The 16,771-nt window shown below is 42.6% G+C and overlaps 1 protein-coding gene across 1 annotated transcript; it reads left to right on the top strand.

The window, feature by feature from the left end:
* The first annotated feature begins 1,710 nt into the window (after nt 1-1,710).
* MAPK6 (mitogen-activated protein kinase 6) lies at nt 1,711-15,549 on the top strand. The gene is made up of 6 exons (XM_030955099.1): nt 1,711-1,845; nt 6,625-7,830; nt 8,468-8,612; nt 11,586-11,750; nt 12,383-12,584; nt 13,179-15,549. The coding sequence occupies exons 2-6, from the start codon at nt 7,276-7,278 to the stop codon at nt 14,275-14,277; spliced, it is 2,166 nt and encodes a 721-aa protein (XP_030810959.1). The 5' UTR covers nt 1,711-1,845; nt 6,625-7,275; the 3' UTR covers nt 14,278-15,549.
* Nucleotides 15,550-16,771: the final 1,222 nt, after the last annotated feature.

The raw sequence follows: 16,771 nt of genomic DNA, 5'->3' as shown, positions 1-16,771 counted from the left end.
TAGCTCTGGATTTAGACATACAACCACTGCTGCTCTTGCCTTTTTTTTTAAGCCCCAAATCTCTTCCTTTAATTCAAGTAAAAACTCCTCTGTGGCTTGGCTCTGGTTGCCATCCTAACATCACCTCTTCCAAATGTGCACTCCTGCAGATTTTTCTTTATGGAGTGTATTTAAATACAGGCCTTCTGGAGCAGCAGTGCAGCAGTCTTCCAGCTCTGTTTTGCTGGGTGGGCAGAAGAACTGCAGCTTTGTTTCTGACTTTTCTGTGCTGTTGGCAGCATGGTGAGCTGCCTATCAATTAGCAAGCGCTGGAATATAAAGTGTCAGTTTGGTTACTGACTACTGTATGTGTGCTGTGAGCACAGTGCAGCACTGCCAAACGCCCAGGTCACCTCTCCTGGTAGTGGGGTCAATATCAGAGCTAGCAGTGCATCTGACTAATTGAAACAGAGGATGTTCGCTGCATCATTGAAGAGAGTTTAGAAGTTACCTTAAAAACTTTAGAAAAGCTGAGTGGGGAGATCCTTGGATGTTGATATATGACTTGTTTATTTTTAAAAATAAAGTTACATGATCTAATAGTGCAAGGGTCATTTGGATGCTTCTGTCCGAATGACAGCAGAGCAATAGAGCCCTATTGCATATAACTTCTGTCCTAGTACTAGCTATAAATATCCTGTGTTTAACCTGCAAAAATGAATATTGATTGTTTTATCACTTTTTGAGCCATCCTGCACTGGAAAGGCATATGAGGGACTGCAAAAGGAAAGCTGCACCCTGCCTGGACAGTTGTACCGAAACGGGGCTAGTAGAAGCAGAAGGCTCTTCTGATACCTAGAGGCTTGGTGTCCTCACGCCTCTCTCTCCTTACTAAGAGCGCTGTATACGAGTCTCACGGGGAAAAATGTAAAGTTTTCATTATTTTTCTTTATTTTGCTGTATTAGTTGTGGTTTTGGGGAAAAGCAGACTCGTAATGCCTCTGTTAAGGGAGATGCTATAGCAAGACAGAAATCCTTTGTGGTATCTAGAGGTGACAGCAGTGGCAAAGATTTGTGGATGCTCGTGGGGAGAAGACCCAGATCGGCCCTGACACTGAGTGCAGAACATGTGAGCCGAAGCGGCACCTCGGAGAGAGGAACTGCCTCCGCCGCGCCCGCCTGTTGCCTTCCAACTGTTTGTTTCCCTGCCGTGAGGGACGTTTAGTGCCGGGCCAGTTGAACGGGGCGCACCCGGCCGCTTCCTCGTCCGTCGCTGCTGGAGCTCCGCACACCGACAGCCCCGGGGACAGCGCTCCTTCGGCGGGGCCCCGCTGGGCCTCCGGTCCCGCTGCTCCGGCTGCCGCAGGCGCCCCCGGGGCGGGCAGAGCCGCGCTCCCTTCGGTGCACAGCGCTCCACCCGCCGCCTTTGCGGGCTGCGTGCGACCCAACCGTGCTTCGAGACAGCTGAACCCCTCGGGCCAGCGGGGCACGGCGGCAGCGCCGTGCCTCGGGCCGACAGGCGAGGCGGTGAGGTGAGCGAGCGCATGTCGCGCGGGCCGCCCACCGGGCACAGGACCCGCTGCACGGCCGAGCGTACCCCGCACCGACACCCGGGCACTGCTCCGCTCCGGTCCCTGTCCCTGTCCCTGTCCCGCCCCCCCGTCCCCGAGGGCCGCCCGGGGCCGCCCCTGGCGGGCGGAGCCGCCGCCGCGCCGCCCCTCCCTGCCCTCCGCGCCGGGTTACATGGCGGCGGCTGCGGCAGCGGCAACTGCGGCGAGGCGGGCGGGCGCCGGGCGAGGGCCGGTGGCGGGGGCCGCGGGGCTCGGCCGTGTGAGCAGCGCACCCCCGATGAGCCTGGGAAGGCCCGTGAGTGCGAGGGCGGGGGGCGCGGGGGGTCTCGGCCGCCGCACGCGCGGGCCCGGCCTCGCCGCACAAAGGCGCTTTGTTCCCTCCGTCCCGCCCGGCGGCGGCGGCGGCAGCGGCGCCCCCGGCCCGTTCCGTTCCCCCGCTCCCTCCGCCCGGGCCCGGCCCGGCCCCTCCGCAGTGCGGCGGCCGCGGGGCCGAGCGGGGCGAGCGGGCGCTGACCGGGCGGGCGGGGGCGGCCGCGCGGGGGCGCTGCCGGCGGTGCGGCGCCGGGCCCGGGGCCGCCTGTGCCGGGGGCGGCGGGCGCGGCCTGAAGGGCGTTTGAAGGTAGGGCTGCTCGGCGGGGGCCCGGGGCCGGGCTGGCCCCGCGGCACGGCGGGAGCGGGTCCCTCGGCCCGGGCGGCCGGCGCAGCAGCGCAGGCGGGCTCGGCTGCTCGGCCCGGGGCGGCGGGAGGAAGGATGTCCTTTGCCGGGGGGGCTCGGCCTCCGCCGCCCGCGGAAGTTTGGCTGCTGCGTTCGGCGCGGTTCTGCGAGCCGAACCAGACAGGGCACAGGTACCGCTCGCTCCTGCTGCCCGCAGGCTCCGAGAACCTTTGTGGGAAAAGTGACTTAATGCTCATGATAAGTAGCTTGAAACACCCGACGGAAATGGTTTGAAGAGAGACTGCCCGAGTTTTGGGATGAGGGGCACAGGTAGCCTTGCCTAGGCAGGCAGGATGCTCTCGCTTGGCGTCTGTAGGAGTGTCTCTTTTTCTGGCTAATTCAGTGCCGTTTGGGATCAGCCTGACAATGGCTGTTAATTGTGTTGTGGAAAAAGAAACGGCGGTCGCAGTGTTGTCGTATGACCGGTGCTGTTGCCAGCAAGCTTTTTACATAAATGTGTGTGTGTGTATAAAAACAACGTCGTCACAGCATTATGTGTTAATAAACCAGTTACAAATTCCGGAAAGCGGTGGCTTAAAATAGAGGTGCATTTTGGTTTGGCAATTGCGTTCAGAAAATTGTGTGCTCTAAAGCTAAAATGGGAACTTTCATTTCAGCTCTTTGCTCAAGCTCAGTCCTTGCTTCTGTGGTTGTTATCTCGAATTCACTCTTGACTGGTTACCTGTTCAGTGGAACAGCAGATGGTAGCAGGTCTGCAGAGGTGCAGAAGGCTGTGGTTAGCTGATGGTGGGCTTCTTCTGGGGACTTTTCATTATTATTATCTAAAGGGAGAGCCAAACCGTTTTTAAACACGATACAAAAAAGTACACTGGGTTCTTGTGTGTTTTTACAGATCCTTCAGAAGATTTATAAACTAATAGTAACATTTGCTTACTGCCAGCACCGAGTTCCCTAAACAGTGTGGGGAGCAAGTAGGAGGCTTTAGAAAGCAGCAGTTTCGTGAGTTGGACGATGACTCACTCTGCCTACTGACTGCAACGTGGCTGATCTAAAAAAAAAGTTCTGTGCCCCGTATTTTTTAGTCAAAGGGATAGTACTTAGCAGATTGTATAATGTGTCATTAGTCATTCTTGGTCTTTCTCCTGTGAGTAATAATTTGATCATTATATGGTCAGCATAATCAAATTAACTGGTATCTTTCGGTCTTATTTGTATTTCTGACAAAGTAAACATCTCATACCTGACTATTTCAGTGTACATCCTGTTTCCTGAAAACTGTGATACATCCACGTGCTGGAGTTGAGCGTGGTTTGAAGGGGCTGCTTGCGCAATGCCTGAAGCCAGTCGAGAGTGGTGATCATTGCTGGGGATGATTTCAAAGCCCTTCTGTGGGTCACTTCTGTTACCCTCCCCCAGGAACTAACCCATTTTAAAACCATAGTTATAAACCACTTAAGAAGCCAGTATCTTTGTGTTTCACTCTTTAAACTTTGTGTGAAGAAGGAGTGAAAGTACCACTTCTAAAAAACCTGGACGTCGTGGCAAGGTGACAGCCTAGATGAAAATGTCAGTACCTGCGTCAATAGCCTGTTCAGCACAAACTGGAATGATAACCCCCCCCCCTTTTTTTATACAGTAGTCCATTATATGTTTAAAGTGGTTAGAACATGGGATTAAGTAATTTGTTCGCAGATAGGAAGCTTGGAGCAGGATCAGGTCAAACGAAGGCTGCATCGGGTTGGTTGCTTATGTTGTTAGCATTTGTTTTCTTAGCTAAATCAGTCTGGTTGTGGAGATCATTGCAGGCTCTCTGAAAACATTTTAATTAGTGGACACCTGGTGGAAGGATAAGTGTAAACTGGTGATTAAAAATGCATCATTTCAGAGATACAGAGGGAAAATTGTAAAGCTCCTACTTCAGGAGTTGGCCATAGTTCCCTTTCTCCCTGAAGCAGTCCTATCGTTGCTGCATTCACTCATGGCAGTAGGGGGTAAGAGCTGAGTTATGGTAAAGAGATGGCAGATCTTAATGTTTGCTGCTGATGGGCATAGTTTTGAATCTGTTCCTGGGCTGTTTAATGGAACTAGCTAAAAGAGAGTTTCCAGATGTGTCACGCAGCTGGTGCAAACAGTTTCAGTATTGCTGCATGTTGAAGACATCAGCAGTGTGAAACAATAAGCCTAATTATGAGGCAGAATACAACTGGTTGTAGATGGTCCCAAGGATGTAAAATACACCTTAATGCAGGGTAGTTGAACAGAGGCCTTGGTCCTCAAGTTAATGTGATATTTGGTACAAATTTTAATTTCTGTAACAAGTAGCGGGACGTTGGAGTGAAAGGTGAATGGGGTGATGTGAACTGTTGTACAGGCAGCAGCTCAGAATGAGTGAACCTGAAATTAGTACATGTGAATGAGAAAATACTTCCAGTTCAAAAATGTTAAAAATCAAGAGGCTAGACATCTGGGTTTTACAATTGTGAACAGAGTTGGATGGTCACTGATGCTGTCTTCTTTAGGAAAAGTTTTACTAGTGTTCTTTAAATAAATTCACAGGTATTTTAAAAGGGGTCCTCACTCTAGTGTCTTAATATTGCTAAAAATTCAAGATAGTTTGGGGAAAACTAGTAGTGTTTGTTGTGAGACTATAATATTGTGTTTGTACTGAGACTATAATAACTTTTGTAAAGCACTATTTAAGATTAGGACTCTTGCCAAAGCACAAAGAAAGGAGTCTTAAGGCAATCTTAAGTTCTGTGTGCTGAGCAGAGAAAGCTCTGAAGATCACCCTTGTGGCAGGGTATACCACATCAGTAGGGGGCAGCTCAATGCTTTTCAGTTCAGAAATACTTCATTTGGTGATCCCTATTTAAAAAGAAATATTGAGAAGAGGATAGCATGTGTTTCCTTCTTCCTTGTGTTCTGCCCGCATACCTGGGGGCAGGTGGTGTGTGGAGGGGGGGAGCAAGGCTGGGCATTGGGGCTGTGTCTTGATGACAGTCAGGCTTGAGCCAAAGGAAGGGTAATATTTAAATGTGTTGAAAGTCTTGTTTCTCATTGCCAGTGTGCCTTTCTTTTTTTTTTTTTCTTTTTCTCTGTACAATTCTGATTGCTTTAGTGAATTGAGGCCATTATTTAAAATATGTTAATAACCTGTCAGCTGCTCTTGCTGGTGTTAGGAGCGAGGAGACTTGTTTTGCTTCCTCCCAGTTGTCCCACTGAAAGGCTAGCACTGTTTTAAAGGAAAACATTCATATAATTAAATCTGAAGTGTTGGGATTGTGTGGCGACCTTTACATTTAGGGAAGAGCTGAAATGTGTTCATCTGAGATTGAACAGGAGACACTTAGTGGTTTGATGTGACCTCTACATGTTGGGGAAGAACATTCAAGTGACTTGTAGTGGAATTGCCCAAAGCTTACTACACTGTGTAACATACACCTCTGACTCTTCCCGTTGTGGCATTTTTGAGCTTTTAGAAGAAGTGAAGATGTTGTACAAAAATGCACCATGTGGTCTTTATGACTACATTCTGCCGTTGCTGACGGGAACTTATTGAGAAAATTGCCAGTTTGGTTTTTCATAATAGTAGGTGAATTCATTACACTATTAAAAAATAAATGATGTCTGAAAGAGCCCATATGTTAGGGGAAATGGTTGTAGAACATGTCAGTTACTCTGTAAAATGTACTTGCTGCTAGTTTTGCTTTGTAATCTAGGTTGGATAAGTATAGAAATAATTGATAAATAATATTTGATATGTAGGAATTACCCCTATGATTCCTGTAACAACGAGTCTATAGAGGCAAAGTTATTATTTGAGATATTAGTAAACTTTATGCAAAATCACAAGGATTAATGCTTTATGAGTGGCATTGGATGTGGGTTGTATATTCAGTAAATAGTGGGAGTGTACAAGCCACCATTTTTGTGTGACCAGTACCTTGTTACCTCTTACTGTGGTGAAATAGTTAAACCTGATTTTGTCTTCAAATAAAAGTTTAGTGAAAAGAATTATTTCAAAATTTGCTGTCAGATGCTATGGATACTGTTGCTTCTGGCTTGTCTCTTAACAGCTCTTAACAAAGCAACTTTGCATTGTTAGTCTCTATATTAAGACTAGGGAGGATTTCTTGTTTTGTGCCATAAATTCAATAGATGACATCAAAAATGTTCACGATATATGTTTTAGAAATGGTGGTTGGGCATTATTGCTTTATTATTACTTTCCTCCACAAGTGTGAAAGGTACATATAATTTCTAATTGGTTTAGCTTTTTTGATGATTTTTTTTTTGTAACTGGACAGTAAGTTATATTTAGGGTAACTCAATGAGTTGGGGGAGGAGGAAGACTTTTGTATGTGCTGGGGTACTCATGTATTTTTCTCTGCTTTTCAGGTTGCCACGGAGTAAAATGGATGGTAGCTTTGATTGTGATTGTGGTGAGCTGGAGCCACCTGATCATTAACAGAAGGCATCTTTTGTAAATCAAGAGCTGCCAGTTTCCCATTTAACTAGACTGTAAACAAAGAAGAGAAAAGGAGGAAGAAGGAAAAAAAATAGTGCTTACCAGCACCATAGAATGACGCTGCTCAGGACCAGTCCAACACTGAATGTATCTGCACTGTGAGGAGGAGGATGTTAATAGAAGCCTATTATGTGCATATTTATTCACATTTTTGTTAAATGTTAACCAGATTAGCACAGTAGAGCTGAGTGCATAGTATGTCATTTCATTCCGTTTGAGTTTCTTGTGAATATTTTCTTTAATGCCTGCAGAAATGCTGCACCTTTCTTGAACTATGAATGCTGCAATCTTTCGATCTTATGCTCGGTTTGAGTTCTAGAGCTTACAGGCTCTAAATTCAAGGGGACACAACAGGCCTGGCTGGCTCATAATGAAATGAGAGTGTCAAGAAACCATCTTGCAGTCAAAGCCAAGTGTTTCTTCTCCCTTTCTCTAAGACCTTTCCTTCAGATACCAGTGGAAGTGTCTCCGTGTGTTTACAGAAGCTTAGTAGTTTGAGGATAAAAGTAAAGAATTTTAAAATGGCAGAAAAATTTGAAAGTCTCATGAACATTCATGGTTTTGATCTGGGCTCTCGGTATATGGACTTAAAACCACTGGGCTGTGGTGGAAATGGCTTAGTTTTTTCTGCTGTCGATAATGACTGTGACAAAAGAGTAGCTGTCAAGAAAATTGTCCTTACAGATCCCCAGAGTGTTAAACATGCTCTACGTGAGATCAAAATTATTAGAAGACTTGACCACGACAACATTGTCAAAGTATTTGAAATTCTTGGTCCCAGTGGAAGCCAGTTAACAGATGATGTGGGCTCCCTGACAGAATTGAACTGTGTTTACATTGTCCAGGAATACATGGAGACAGATCTGGCTAATTTGCTAGAGCAAGGCCCTTTACTGGAAGATCATGCCAGACTTTTCATGTACCAGCTGCTACGTGGGCTCAAGTATATTCACTCTGCAAATGTTCTGCATAGAGATCTCAAACCAGCTAATCTTTTCATTAATACTGAAGACTTGGTGCTGAAGATTGGTGACTTTGGTCTTGCACGAATCATGGATCCTCATTATTCCCACAAGGTATGCAGAGAGTGGGAATATCTAAGAGATGCTTTGACAGGTGTTCCTTCTTAAAATAGCATCTTTCCCCCTTTTGCACAGGTAGATAGGCCGTGGAGGGCCTCCTTAGCATGGTGATGGAAATACTATAGTTCAGATAGAACTACTGCAAGCATAAATTTTATTTTGGGTTTTTTACTAAATGGGTTCAGAAAAGCAAAGGTTTTAACAGCGAAGACAGAACCTGAGATTAAGAGCAACATTTAGTTATATTTAACTATAGAAGCCTTAGATAAGATTATAAGCAGTGCATTCGTAGTGCAAGTATGGCTACTTTGGGGGATTGGTTTAGTGATACTGTCCTCCTGGTCCAGATGTTTCACAACAGAGTTCAGTACCATCTCTGCATTTTTTTGGCATCTGGGAATGAGAAAGTTTTGCTGCAGTACCTCATTTGACTAATAAACAGTGTCATGTTTGTATACGGTTGCTGTTCACTCACAGAGATATTTGTAAAGGTAGAAAGGTTTAGTAGAATGCACACAATATAATCCCTGGGACTTTGAGACTAAAAAAATCTTGTTAGTAGTGCATTAAAAAATAAATTAAAAACATAAGTCTTCAAAATCTAATAAAAATCTTTAATTAATTTCATTAGGGCCATCTTTCTGAAGGATTGGTTACTAAATGGTACAGATCGCCCCGGCTTTTGCTTTCTCCTAACAACTACACTAAAGCCATTGACATGTGGGCTGCAGGTTGCATCTTTGCTGAAATGCTGACTGGGAAAACCCTCTTTGCAGGTGGGTAGAATAAAATCAGTGGTGTATTCATAAAAAGAGTGGTACTGCTTAATTATCTTGCTCAGGAAGGATTGGTTCTTGTGGCTAATATCAGTAGTCACTAACTATCAGGATATGCTATATTTTTGTGCACTTACATAAACTATAAATTGATGTATCTGTAAAGCAGAAGACATTTCAGTTTCCTTACTTGTATTGGTGTGTATTTAGATAAATATCACAATTTATTGTAGAAGTCATACATGGTAAATATTACTGTAATCGTGTTAAGCTAAATTTAGTGGTTGCTTAAGAAGTGTTCTGATACATGTGTGAATTGGTGTATCCAGGGAGTATTTGAAGATTATGAATACCCTGAGTATCATATGCATAAAGTTTATTTTTTTAATGTAGTCAACCTAATCACTTCTTGCTTCTCATGTTTTAAATTATTAAGCCCCAGGGGCATAGATTTAAAGGTGTAAAATTTAGTGCAATACAGCAAGGAAATGTGCAACTTTCAGCTGTTTCAGGTAAGATAGGAGGCAATGCTCTAGTTTCATTTGGTGCATTTATATTAGAGCTTTGGTTAGGATCAGGAGGAAATTTTTGGAGCCAATCTCTTGATGACCATCCTGTACCATGTTGCTGACCTAGCTCAGAGCACATACCTAGAGCATTTTAGGTAAAGTGAAACTGTTATTTGCGCTATAGGAGATCACCACCTGCTGACAAGCACTCAATCCATGGGAGCAGAGGAGCAAACTGCAGAAATACCTCTGAAATGCTTATTTTTGTGTGCCCTGGGGCTTCAGCAGCAGCTGTCTCATTCAGGCTCACTCTTGGATTTGCTCCTGTGGCCTGAATTATAGGAGTAATACAGATAAAACTTCTGAGAGTTAAGCTTGCATTTCAAAGTTCACATTCCTTTAGACACAAGGACTGTGGACTGAAAGCACACTTCTGCAGTCATTCTTAGCTTTGCATGAAAAGGCAATGGAATTGAGAGCTTCTTCCCATTAAGAACTGTCAATTGAAAGCATTATTCAGTATAAATCAGTGATTAATACATGCAGAAGCTTCTCTTAACATGCAGTGAGTTTTTCACTCTTTGAGTTGCTAACTACTGGAGTAATGTCCCCAGAGTATTAAATGCTTGACTGATACAAGATTTATTAGGTTGCCATTGGGAGAAAGTGCAGATTTCATCATTCAGCATAGACTGATCACAACTGCCAGCATTTTGGGTTTTTTTTCTTTGAGTATCATTGGTATTTGTCACAATTTTTATTGGCCCAATTGCTGTGCAGAGTTAGAATTCTGTAAAAAAACTTGGTCTTAGTCACCAAAATCCTAAATTTCTAGGCTTGTTTATATGCCTTAATTGCATTGAGTAGATACTTAGAAAAATATTTTAGATATAGATGTGCCCCTCTGAAAATTTAGCACTGCCATGGTTTTCTAATCTAAAGAAAAATTGATTTCTTGGCATCATGCATTTGGAAAGGGAAGATGGTTGGAGATATGATAGTTCTTCTGCAGAGTTGTTTGGAGGGTTTGATTTGGTTAATTGCAACATCCTGTCTGCTTCTGAACCATCCCTTAGGAATCCTGCTGTTCAGAAAGCTGATGAGAATGGGAAGGAAGAATACAGATTAATATTGCTGAATACCTGGAACAAGTGAGGGAAAGGAAGTTGAGGCAGTGGAATTCAGTAGCTTTTCCAAACAACTTCTCTACCTCTTTGTTCTAAATTAATATTTTGCAATGGTTATTTCCCTGATAGTTTACAGAAAGCTGATTAATTTTTAGGAGGGTACTCATTACACAGTAGAATCTATTTTCCAGCAAATTACAAGCAATATAACATCTGATAGATCATATTAAGTAATTTGTTGTTAATTGAAGTAGAACAAAAGAGCTCTTTCAGTCCAGTAAAGACATTAACACAAAGCAGTACTGATTCATTTGGGGAGCTCTGTCAGATTTTCTGCAGTGACTTTGCCTCAGCTTTTCAAGTCACCTGGCAGGTGTGTGATAGGAAGTCCAGTGCAGACTGCTGTGCTGTGCAGGCACCGAAGTGAACTGAGAAGTTTGGAGGTTTGGAGATGGTAGAGTCTCTTGCTGGCCCCATTTATTTTTGTTTGTTGTCACATACATCAGTATTGCTTGTGATTGCCCAGAGCTGCTTGGTGAAGGAAGGAAGCCTTGGCATGCAAATAATCCTATATCATTTAATCTGCCAGTTGAGTCTCTAGGATCCTACATCCTCCTTGGAGCTGAACAACGAGCTCAAGTTGGCAGGTTGTATTTCTGGGAACTCCAGTACTGAATATAGATGCTGTTCATTATTCAAAATTGACCTGCTGTATAGGCCCTTATTGTTCTTACCCAGGGAAACTTCAGGAAGTGCTAGAAGAGTACTGTAATTTCAATTGTAATAGAGTACTTTTTTTCAAAAAAAGCATCATTCTATGTAAACGGCAGGTGATTTTTGTCTTGTACTTGACAGTTAATGCAGGATTTCAGAGTAGACTATTAATACAAATGGTTGTGCCCTGCAAAATATCTTTGAGCTAAACTACTACTGTTTTTATTAATGAGGGACATACAATTCAAAGTGAGGTCAAATACTGTATTAATTAGGTGGATTGTTTGAAAGGGGAGGATAGCAGTGTATAGAGTATAATAAAAAGGGTATTGCTGTAGAGTACCTCATCCATGGTGAAAACACCCTTACAAAAGCTTAATGTTAGGTCTCTTTATCTGTGATAGCAGCTCTGTAATTCTTCATATGCCACAGCATTTCTTGAGAGCTCTTCAGATTTATTATCATTTAAATTCAGAACTTCAGCCTTTCCTCTGGTGCAGGAGATTATAATCTTTTACTGGAAACAGCTGCTCAGAGCACAAAATTTTGACATGCCTTTCATATACAGGGATCAGAAATGTTTCAAGTTGAAATGGCAGCTTGTGTTTTCTTTTGGTGCTCAGGTGCACATGAACTTGAACAGATGCAGTTGATTCTAGAATCAATTCCTGTCGTACATGAGGAGGACCGTCAGGAGCTTCTCAATGTAATTCCAGTTTACATTAGAAACGATATGACTGAGCCACACAAACCTTTAACTCAGTTGCTTCCAGGCATCAGTCCTGAAGGTAAGTAATGAAAAACTCCTTGATTCAATGGTTTGATGTTTCAAAATCATCAAGAAGTGTGCAGCTTTGAGGTGCAGGCATGTGATTGTTAAAAGCAAGTTTCAGTTAGAAGAATCTGTGTTCTCTGAAGAAGGATTGTCTTCTGCCCTAATAAAAGAAATTTACTTCTATGATGGCTGCTTGGTTATCTTTACGGTAGAATTATGAATCTCTGTTGGACCTATTTGCAGTGGAATTGCTCTGTTTTGACACACTGGCCTTTTAAATACAAGGGAACATTGGAATGGAGTCAGTATAGAAGGACTGTCTTTCAAATGTTTTTAAAAAGGAGTCTCCCAGCCAAAGTAGCAGCAGTGTTTCCTGGTAGCCATTGGTGGATACTGATTCAGCTTGAAGCTTTCTGTCTCTTGCTGGTTTTTTTATGCTTTAAGTTAAATTATGGCTGATCTTAGATTTGGCTTCTCTCTTTCTGATGGCTACAGGATGCATATTTGGCATTTACTGTCAGTAGCTGATAGTTCACAGGCAGCTACTTTGAAACAACTGGAGGGCTCTAGAGCAAAGCACTGCACCTTAATGTTAGGTTCTAAATGTCAGAAATTTCCCATTTAATGGTAGCTTATATTCTACAGCACTGGACTTTCTGGAGCAAATTTTGACATTTAGTCCCATGGATCGATTGACAGCAGAAGAAGCTTTGTCCCATCCTTATATGAGCATTTATTCCTTTCCAACGGATGAGCCTATTTCAAGTCATCCTTTTCACATTGAAGATGAGGTTGATGATATTCTGCTAATGGATGAAAGTCACAGCCATATTTATAATTGGGAAAGGTAAATTTATCACTTACTGTGGTAACATAACTAGATGGTTTTGTGCTTGAAGTGACATTGCTTCATGAGCATTATTTCTTTTTCTGTGTTTCTTTCTCTTGAGTTGACCTGAGAATAAAATGTTCTTATTTTCTTATAGCATTATCATTGGATTTATAATCCGTTAGTGGTGACCTTGGATATGCTGATGGATTCCTGAGTTGCACTCAGGACTCTAGAATCTAAAGTTAATATTTCCATTATTTTTTTCTTCCCCAAAGTACTTCTCTAAAAATAAACTTTGTTTAAGGAGAGTTTTAATTATGATTGTCTTGTCTAATGCTTAATGCACATTGTAGTAGAGATTTCACAGTAGTCATCTTAATTAAACACACTTTAGAAAAAGTTCTGTACATGGAGTGAGCTGTTGTACATAATTCTGTTTCTTTTTGCTAGATTAAATTAAAAACCTGGAAGAGGTACCCAGTTGGATTAAGGAAGAGCTTTGTGTTGAATTGTCATTATTTTGTAAGGGAATTTCTCAACTTGACTGTCTCTGTTTTGGGAGCCAGAGGACTGTTTTTAGCTGCTAACCCTTAGGAAATTGTTTTACAGATACCATGAAAGTCAGTTTTCAGACCATGACTGGCCTATTCATAATAACTATGAAGCTGATGAAGTTCAGCGTGATCCAAGGGCTCTTTCTGACGTTACTGATGAAGAAGAAGTGCAAGTAGATCCTCGCAAATATTTGGATGGAGATCGTGAAAAGTACCTGGAGGATCCTGCCTTTGACACCCACTTCTCTACTGAGCCTTGCTGGCAGTATTCAGATCACCACGAAAACAAGTATTGTGATCTGGAATGTAGTCACACTTGTAATTACAAAATGAGGTCCTCTTCATACCTAGATAATTTGGTTTGGCGAGACAGTGAAGTTAACCATTACTATGAGCCCAAGCTTATTATAGATCTTTCAAACTGGAAGGAACAAAGCAAAGAAAAGTCTGACAAGAAAGGCAAGTCTAAATGTGAAAAGAATGGGTTGGTGAAAGCTCAGATAGCACTTGAGGAAGCATCACAGCAACTTGTTGAAAAAGAAAGGGAGAAGAATCAGGGGTTTGACTTTGATTCTTTTATAGCAGAAACCATCCAGCTGAGTTTACAACATGAGTCTACTGATGTTGATAAATTAAATGACTTGAATAGTTCAGTGTCTCAGATAGAGTTGAAAGGAATAATATCGAAGTCGGTGAGCAGAGAGAAGCAGGAGAAAGGAATGGCCAATTTGGCACAGTTAGAAGCTCTGTACCAAACTTCTTGGGACAGTCAGTTTGTCAGTGGTGGGGAGGGATGCTTCCTCATAGACCAGTTCTGTTGCGAAGTAAGGAAAGATGAACAAGTTGAAAAAGAAAATACTTACACCAGTTATTTGGACAAATTTTTTAGTAAGAAAGAAGATGCTGAAATGCTAGAACCTGAGCCAGTAGAAGAGGGGAAGCTTGGGGAGAAGGAAAGAGAAGAGAGCTTTCTCAGTAACAGTGGGGAACTCCTCTTCAACAAGCAGCTTGAGGCTATAGGTATTCCTCAGTTTCACAGCCCTGTTGGTTCGCCTCTCAAGTCCATCCAGGCCACGCTAACGCCTTCTGCTATGAAATCATCTCCCCAGATTCCCCACAAAACCTACAGCAGCATTCTGAAACATCTAAACTAAAACACTCAGCAGACATTTCTTTTGTATTCATGAAATGTGTTTGTCTTTTTTTATTACTAGTGTAAGTAATTTTTTTACTTGAATCAGATGGTGTAATTTTGGTATGGATTTCGTTAGTTTTCTGTTTACCATTGTTTTTACAATCCAGAATTACTTTCTATACATGAGTTAGTTTTGTTTTTAAACTGGCATGTCGTTTGCACACAAAATTAAAGAATAGAGCAAAATAATGCAAAATGCAGGAGGTAACAAAAAAATGCACTAAACCAAGTAAAAAAAACATTCTCTCAGTAAAACAGTGTCCATGTTTTGCAGAAAAAGAACCTTGCCTTGAAATTTACACAGTGAGACTGTACATAATTGCATGAGAATATCTATTTTTCCCAAAATGTTTTTTCATTCATGCGTATTTTAGAGTTTTTTCATACTCTACACATTTCTTAGACACATGATACCAGCAGCAACTGAAATGAATGCAGAATTTGGTACGCATGTGTTATCTACCTCAAGGTAACAGCAGTATGTGGCAAAACATTAACCACCCATAGTGCTTCTCATTATGCACTTCTATTTAGCCAGCATTATTGTAGTAGCTATTCCTATTGAAAATCATTCAATATTTATAAATGTTCTGGTATGCATTCTTTATAGTGAAGTGTTAATATGCAGCACTTTTATTTATTTTAGCAAATAAGTATATTTCTGTAATTATAGAAAGTCAATTTTTGAGTTACTTTTCAGATAAAAGTTTTTGTTTAGCACTATGGTTTTATTGCCTACATAGCTGGATATATATTAACATTGGCTTATTCTGAGTCTATCCAATACATTTTTTTTAATTTTTTTTTAGTTTTCATTTCAAGTAAAGCACTCACTGTGTATAGGAATTTGTAATTGGAGGTGCTTGATCTCTACAAAAGAAATTAGGAATTGCTTTATTATCAAATGCTCCTAGAAGTCTTAATTGTGTTCATTTTTTAAAAATTTTGTAATGTTAGTTGTGTGCATGGAAATAATTAAGGTACAACATTACTGTAGGTTAAAGTTCTATATGGTGAGACATTTTGTTTTTACTGTATGTTTTTACGAATGATTCCTGTCCCACTCCCAGCCCCCCTCCAAAGCAAGCATGAATAAAATTAGGTTAAATATAGCATGTAGCATCTCAGTCTTTTAAAACTTTGTTTTACCTTCTGATTTTTTGAAATACTGGATGTATCATTGGCTCCCCTGTTTAAAACTAAAAACAAATAAAAACATGGCCAGCAAAAATGGCTGTTTGTGATGCTTTGTACACACCCTGCCAGATGAAGAGCAGCTGCTGTGCTGCAGCTGGGGCAGTTGTGAGGGTCACTGCCTAACACAGGGTGCTCACGGAAGCATGAGAAGCTCTCCCTAGAAGGGGATGCAGCATCCTGCAAGGAGACTCCCAACAGTTTCCTTCTCTCCTGCACCCAGGAAAATCCCATGTAGTGGTGTGGCTATGAAAGTACAAATATACCATGGTGTCCATAACCATTTCTGTTCAAAAAAACAATTGACTTTAGGAGTATGTGACCCAACTTAGTGTTTTATCCAAGTTTTAGCTAGATGAGTGCTAAAGGAAAAGCTGCAGTGTGTGTGAGCCCCTTTGCACTGCCAGCAGCCTGGAGTGAAGGTGAGCCTGCAGCTTCCTCAGCAAGAGCCTGGCTGGAGCACTTCCACGAGGAGATTTTGGGAGCATGACCAGGTAACTCCTGAGGGATGTTACAAAATGTGCAGGTCAGGTCTCTGTTGCAGCAAGCCCTAGAACAGAATGTATTTCTCTTCCCATTTCCTGCCATCACAGCTGTTCCAGAGGGAGCTAATTAATGGTACAATAAAGCTGCATCTTCTGGCAAACTCCTACAGCTTTTCCTATCACAGTGCTTTAGTTCCTCCAGATTCTTCCATCCCTGCTCCTCTGGCAGGTAGCACGTTTGCAACTGGCCTAAAACAAGGATCTGTGGCCCTTCAGTGTGGCGCAGGATGGGCACCTGGGGAGGGGACAGGGACTGTGTCCTTGGGCAGGGTCCCTGGGCGTTCATGCAGCCTCAGCAGTGGGGTGTGGGCTGGAGGGAGGGGAGTGACCAGCTGCCCTCTCAAGGGCTGTAGGGCTTTTGTTGAGATTGGAGGAGAGCAGTGGGTGGGGAGTGTGGAAGGAACACATCTTGTACAAATGAAGTATCTTTTTTGGTTGTTTTTTTTTTTTTTAACACATGTGAAAGTTAACAGTACTTAAGAAACCTGTAAGGGTACAAAGGGAATGTTCTACACTAAAAGGAAGGGGAGAGTCGAGTGTTGAGCCTAAAGCCAGCATGGTGCTTCATTACCTTTGTCTTCTGCCTGTGCTGAGGAGGCAGCATGTACAGGCTGTGCTGCCTGCTTTGCTGCAAACCCTGCTCTCACAACAGCCTCCATCCATGGCTCACTGCAGGGTGCAGCTGGGCACTCGGGTTTATTAAGTAGAAGGAAT

Source organism: Camarhynchus parvulus, chromosome 10, assembly GCF_901933205.1.
Source record: "Camarhynchus parvulus chromosome 10, STF_HiC, whole genome shotgun sequence".
Taxonomy (NCBI): Eukaryota; Metazoa; Chordata; class Aves; order Passeriformes; family Thraupidae; genus Camarhynchus; species Camarhynchus parvulus.
The sequence above is the reverse complement of the archived record's forward strand: the minus strand, read 5'-3'. Positions and strand labels throughout refer to the sequence as shown.

What these genes read in the sequence shown, in the direction of transcription:
- MAPK6 (XM_030955099.1), top strand. Translation starts at nt 7,276, where the DNA reads ATGGCAGAAAAATTTGAAAGTCTCATGAACATTCATGGTTTTGATCTG. An exon ending in ATCCTCATTATTCCCACAAG is followed by an intron (nt 7,831 to 8,467) that starts GTATGCAGAGAG and finishes TAATTTCATTAG; the next exon opens with GGCCATCTTTCTGAAGGATT. An exon ending in TCCAGGCATCAGTCCTGAAG is followed by an intron (nt 11,751 to 12,382) that starts GTAAGTAATGAA and finishes TATATTCTACAG; the next exon opens with CACTGGACTTTCTGGAGCAA.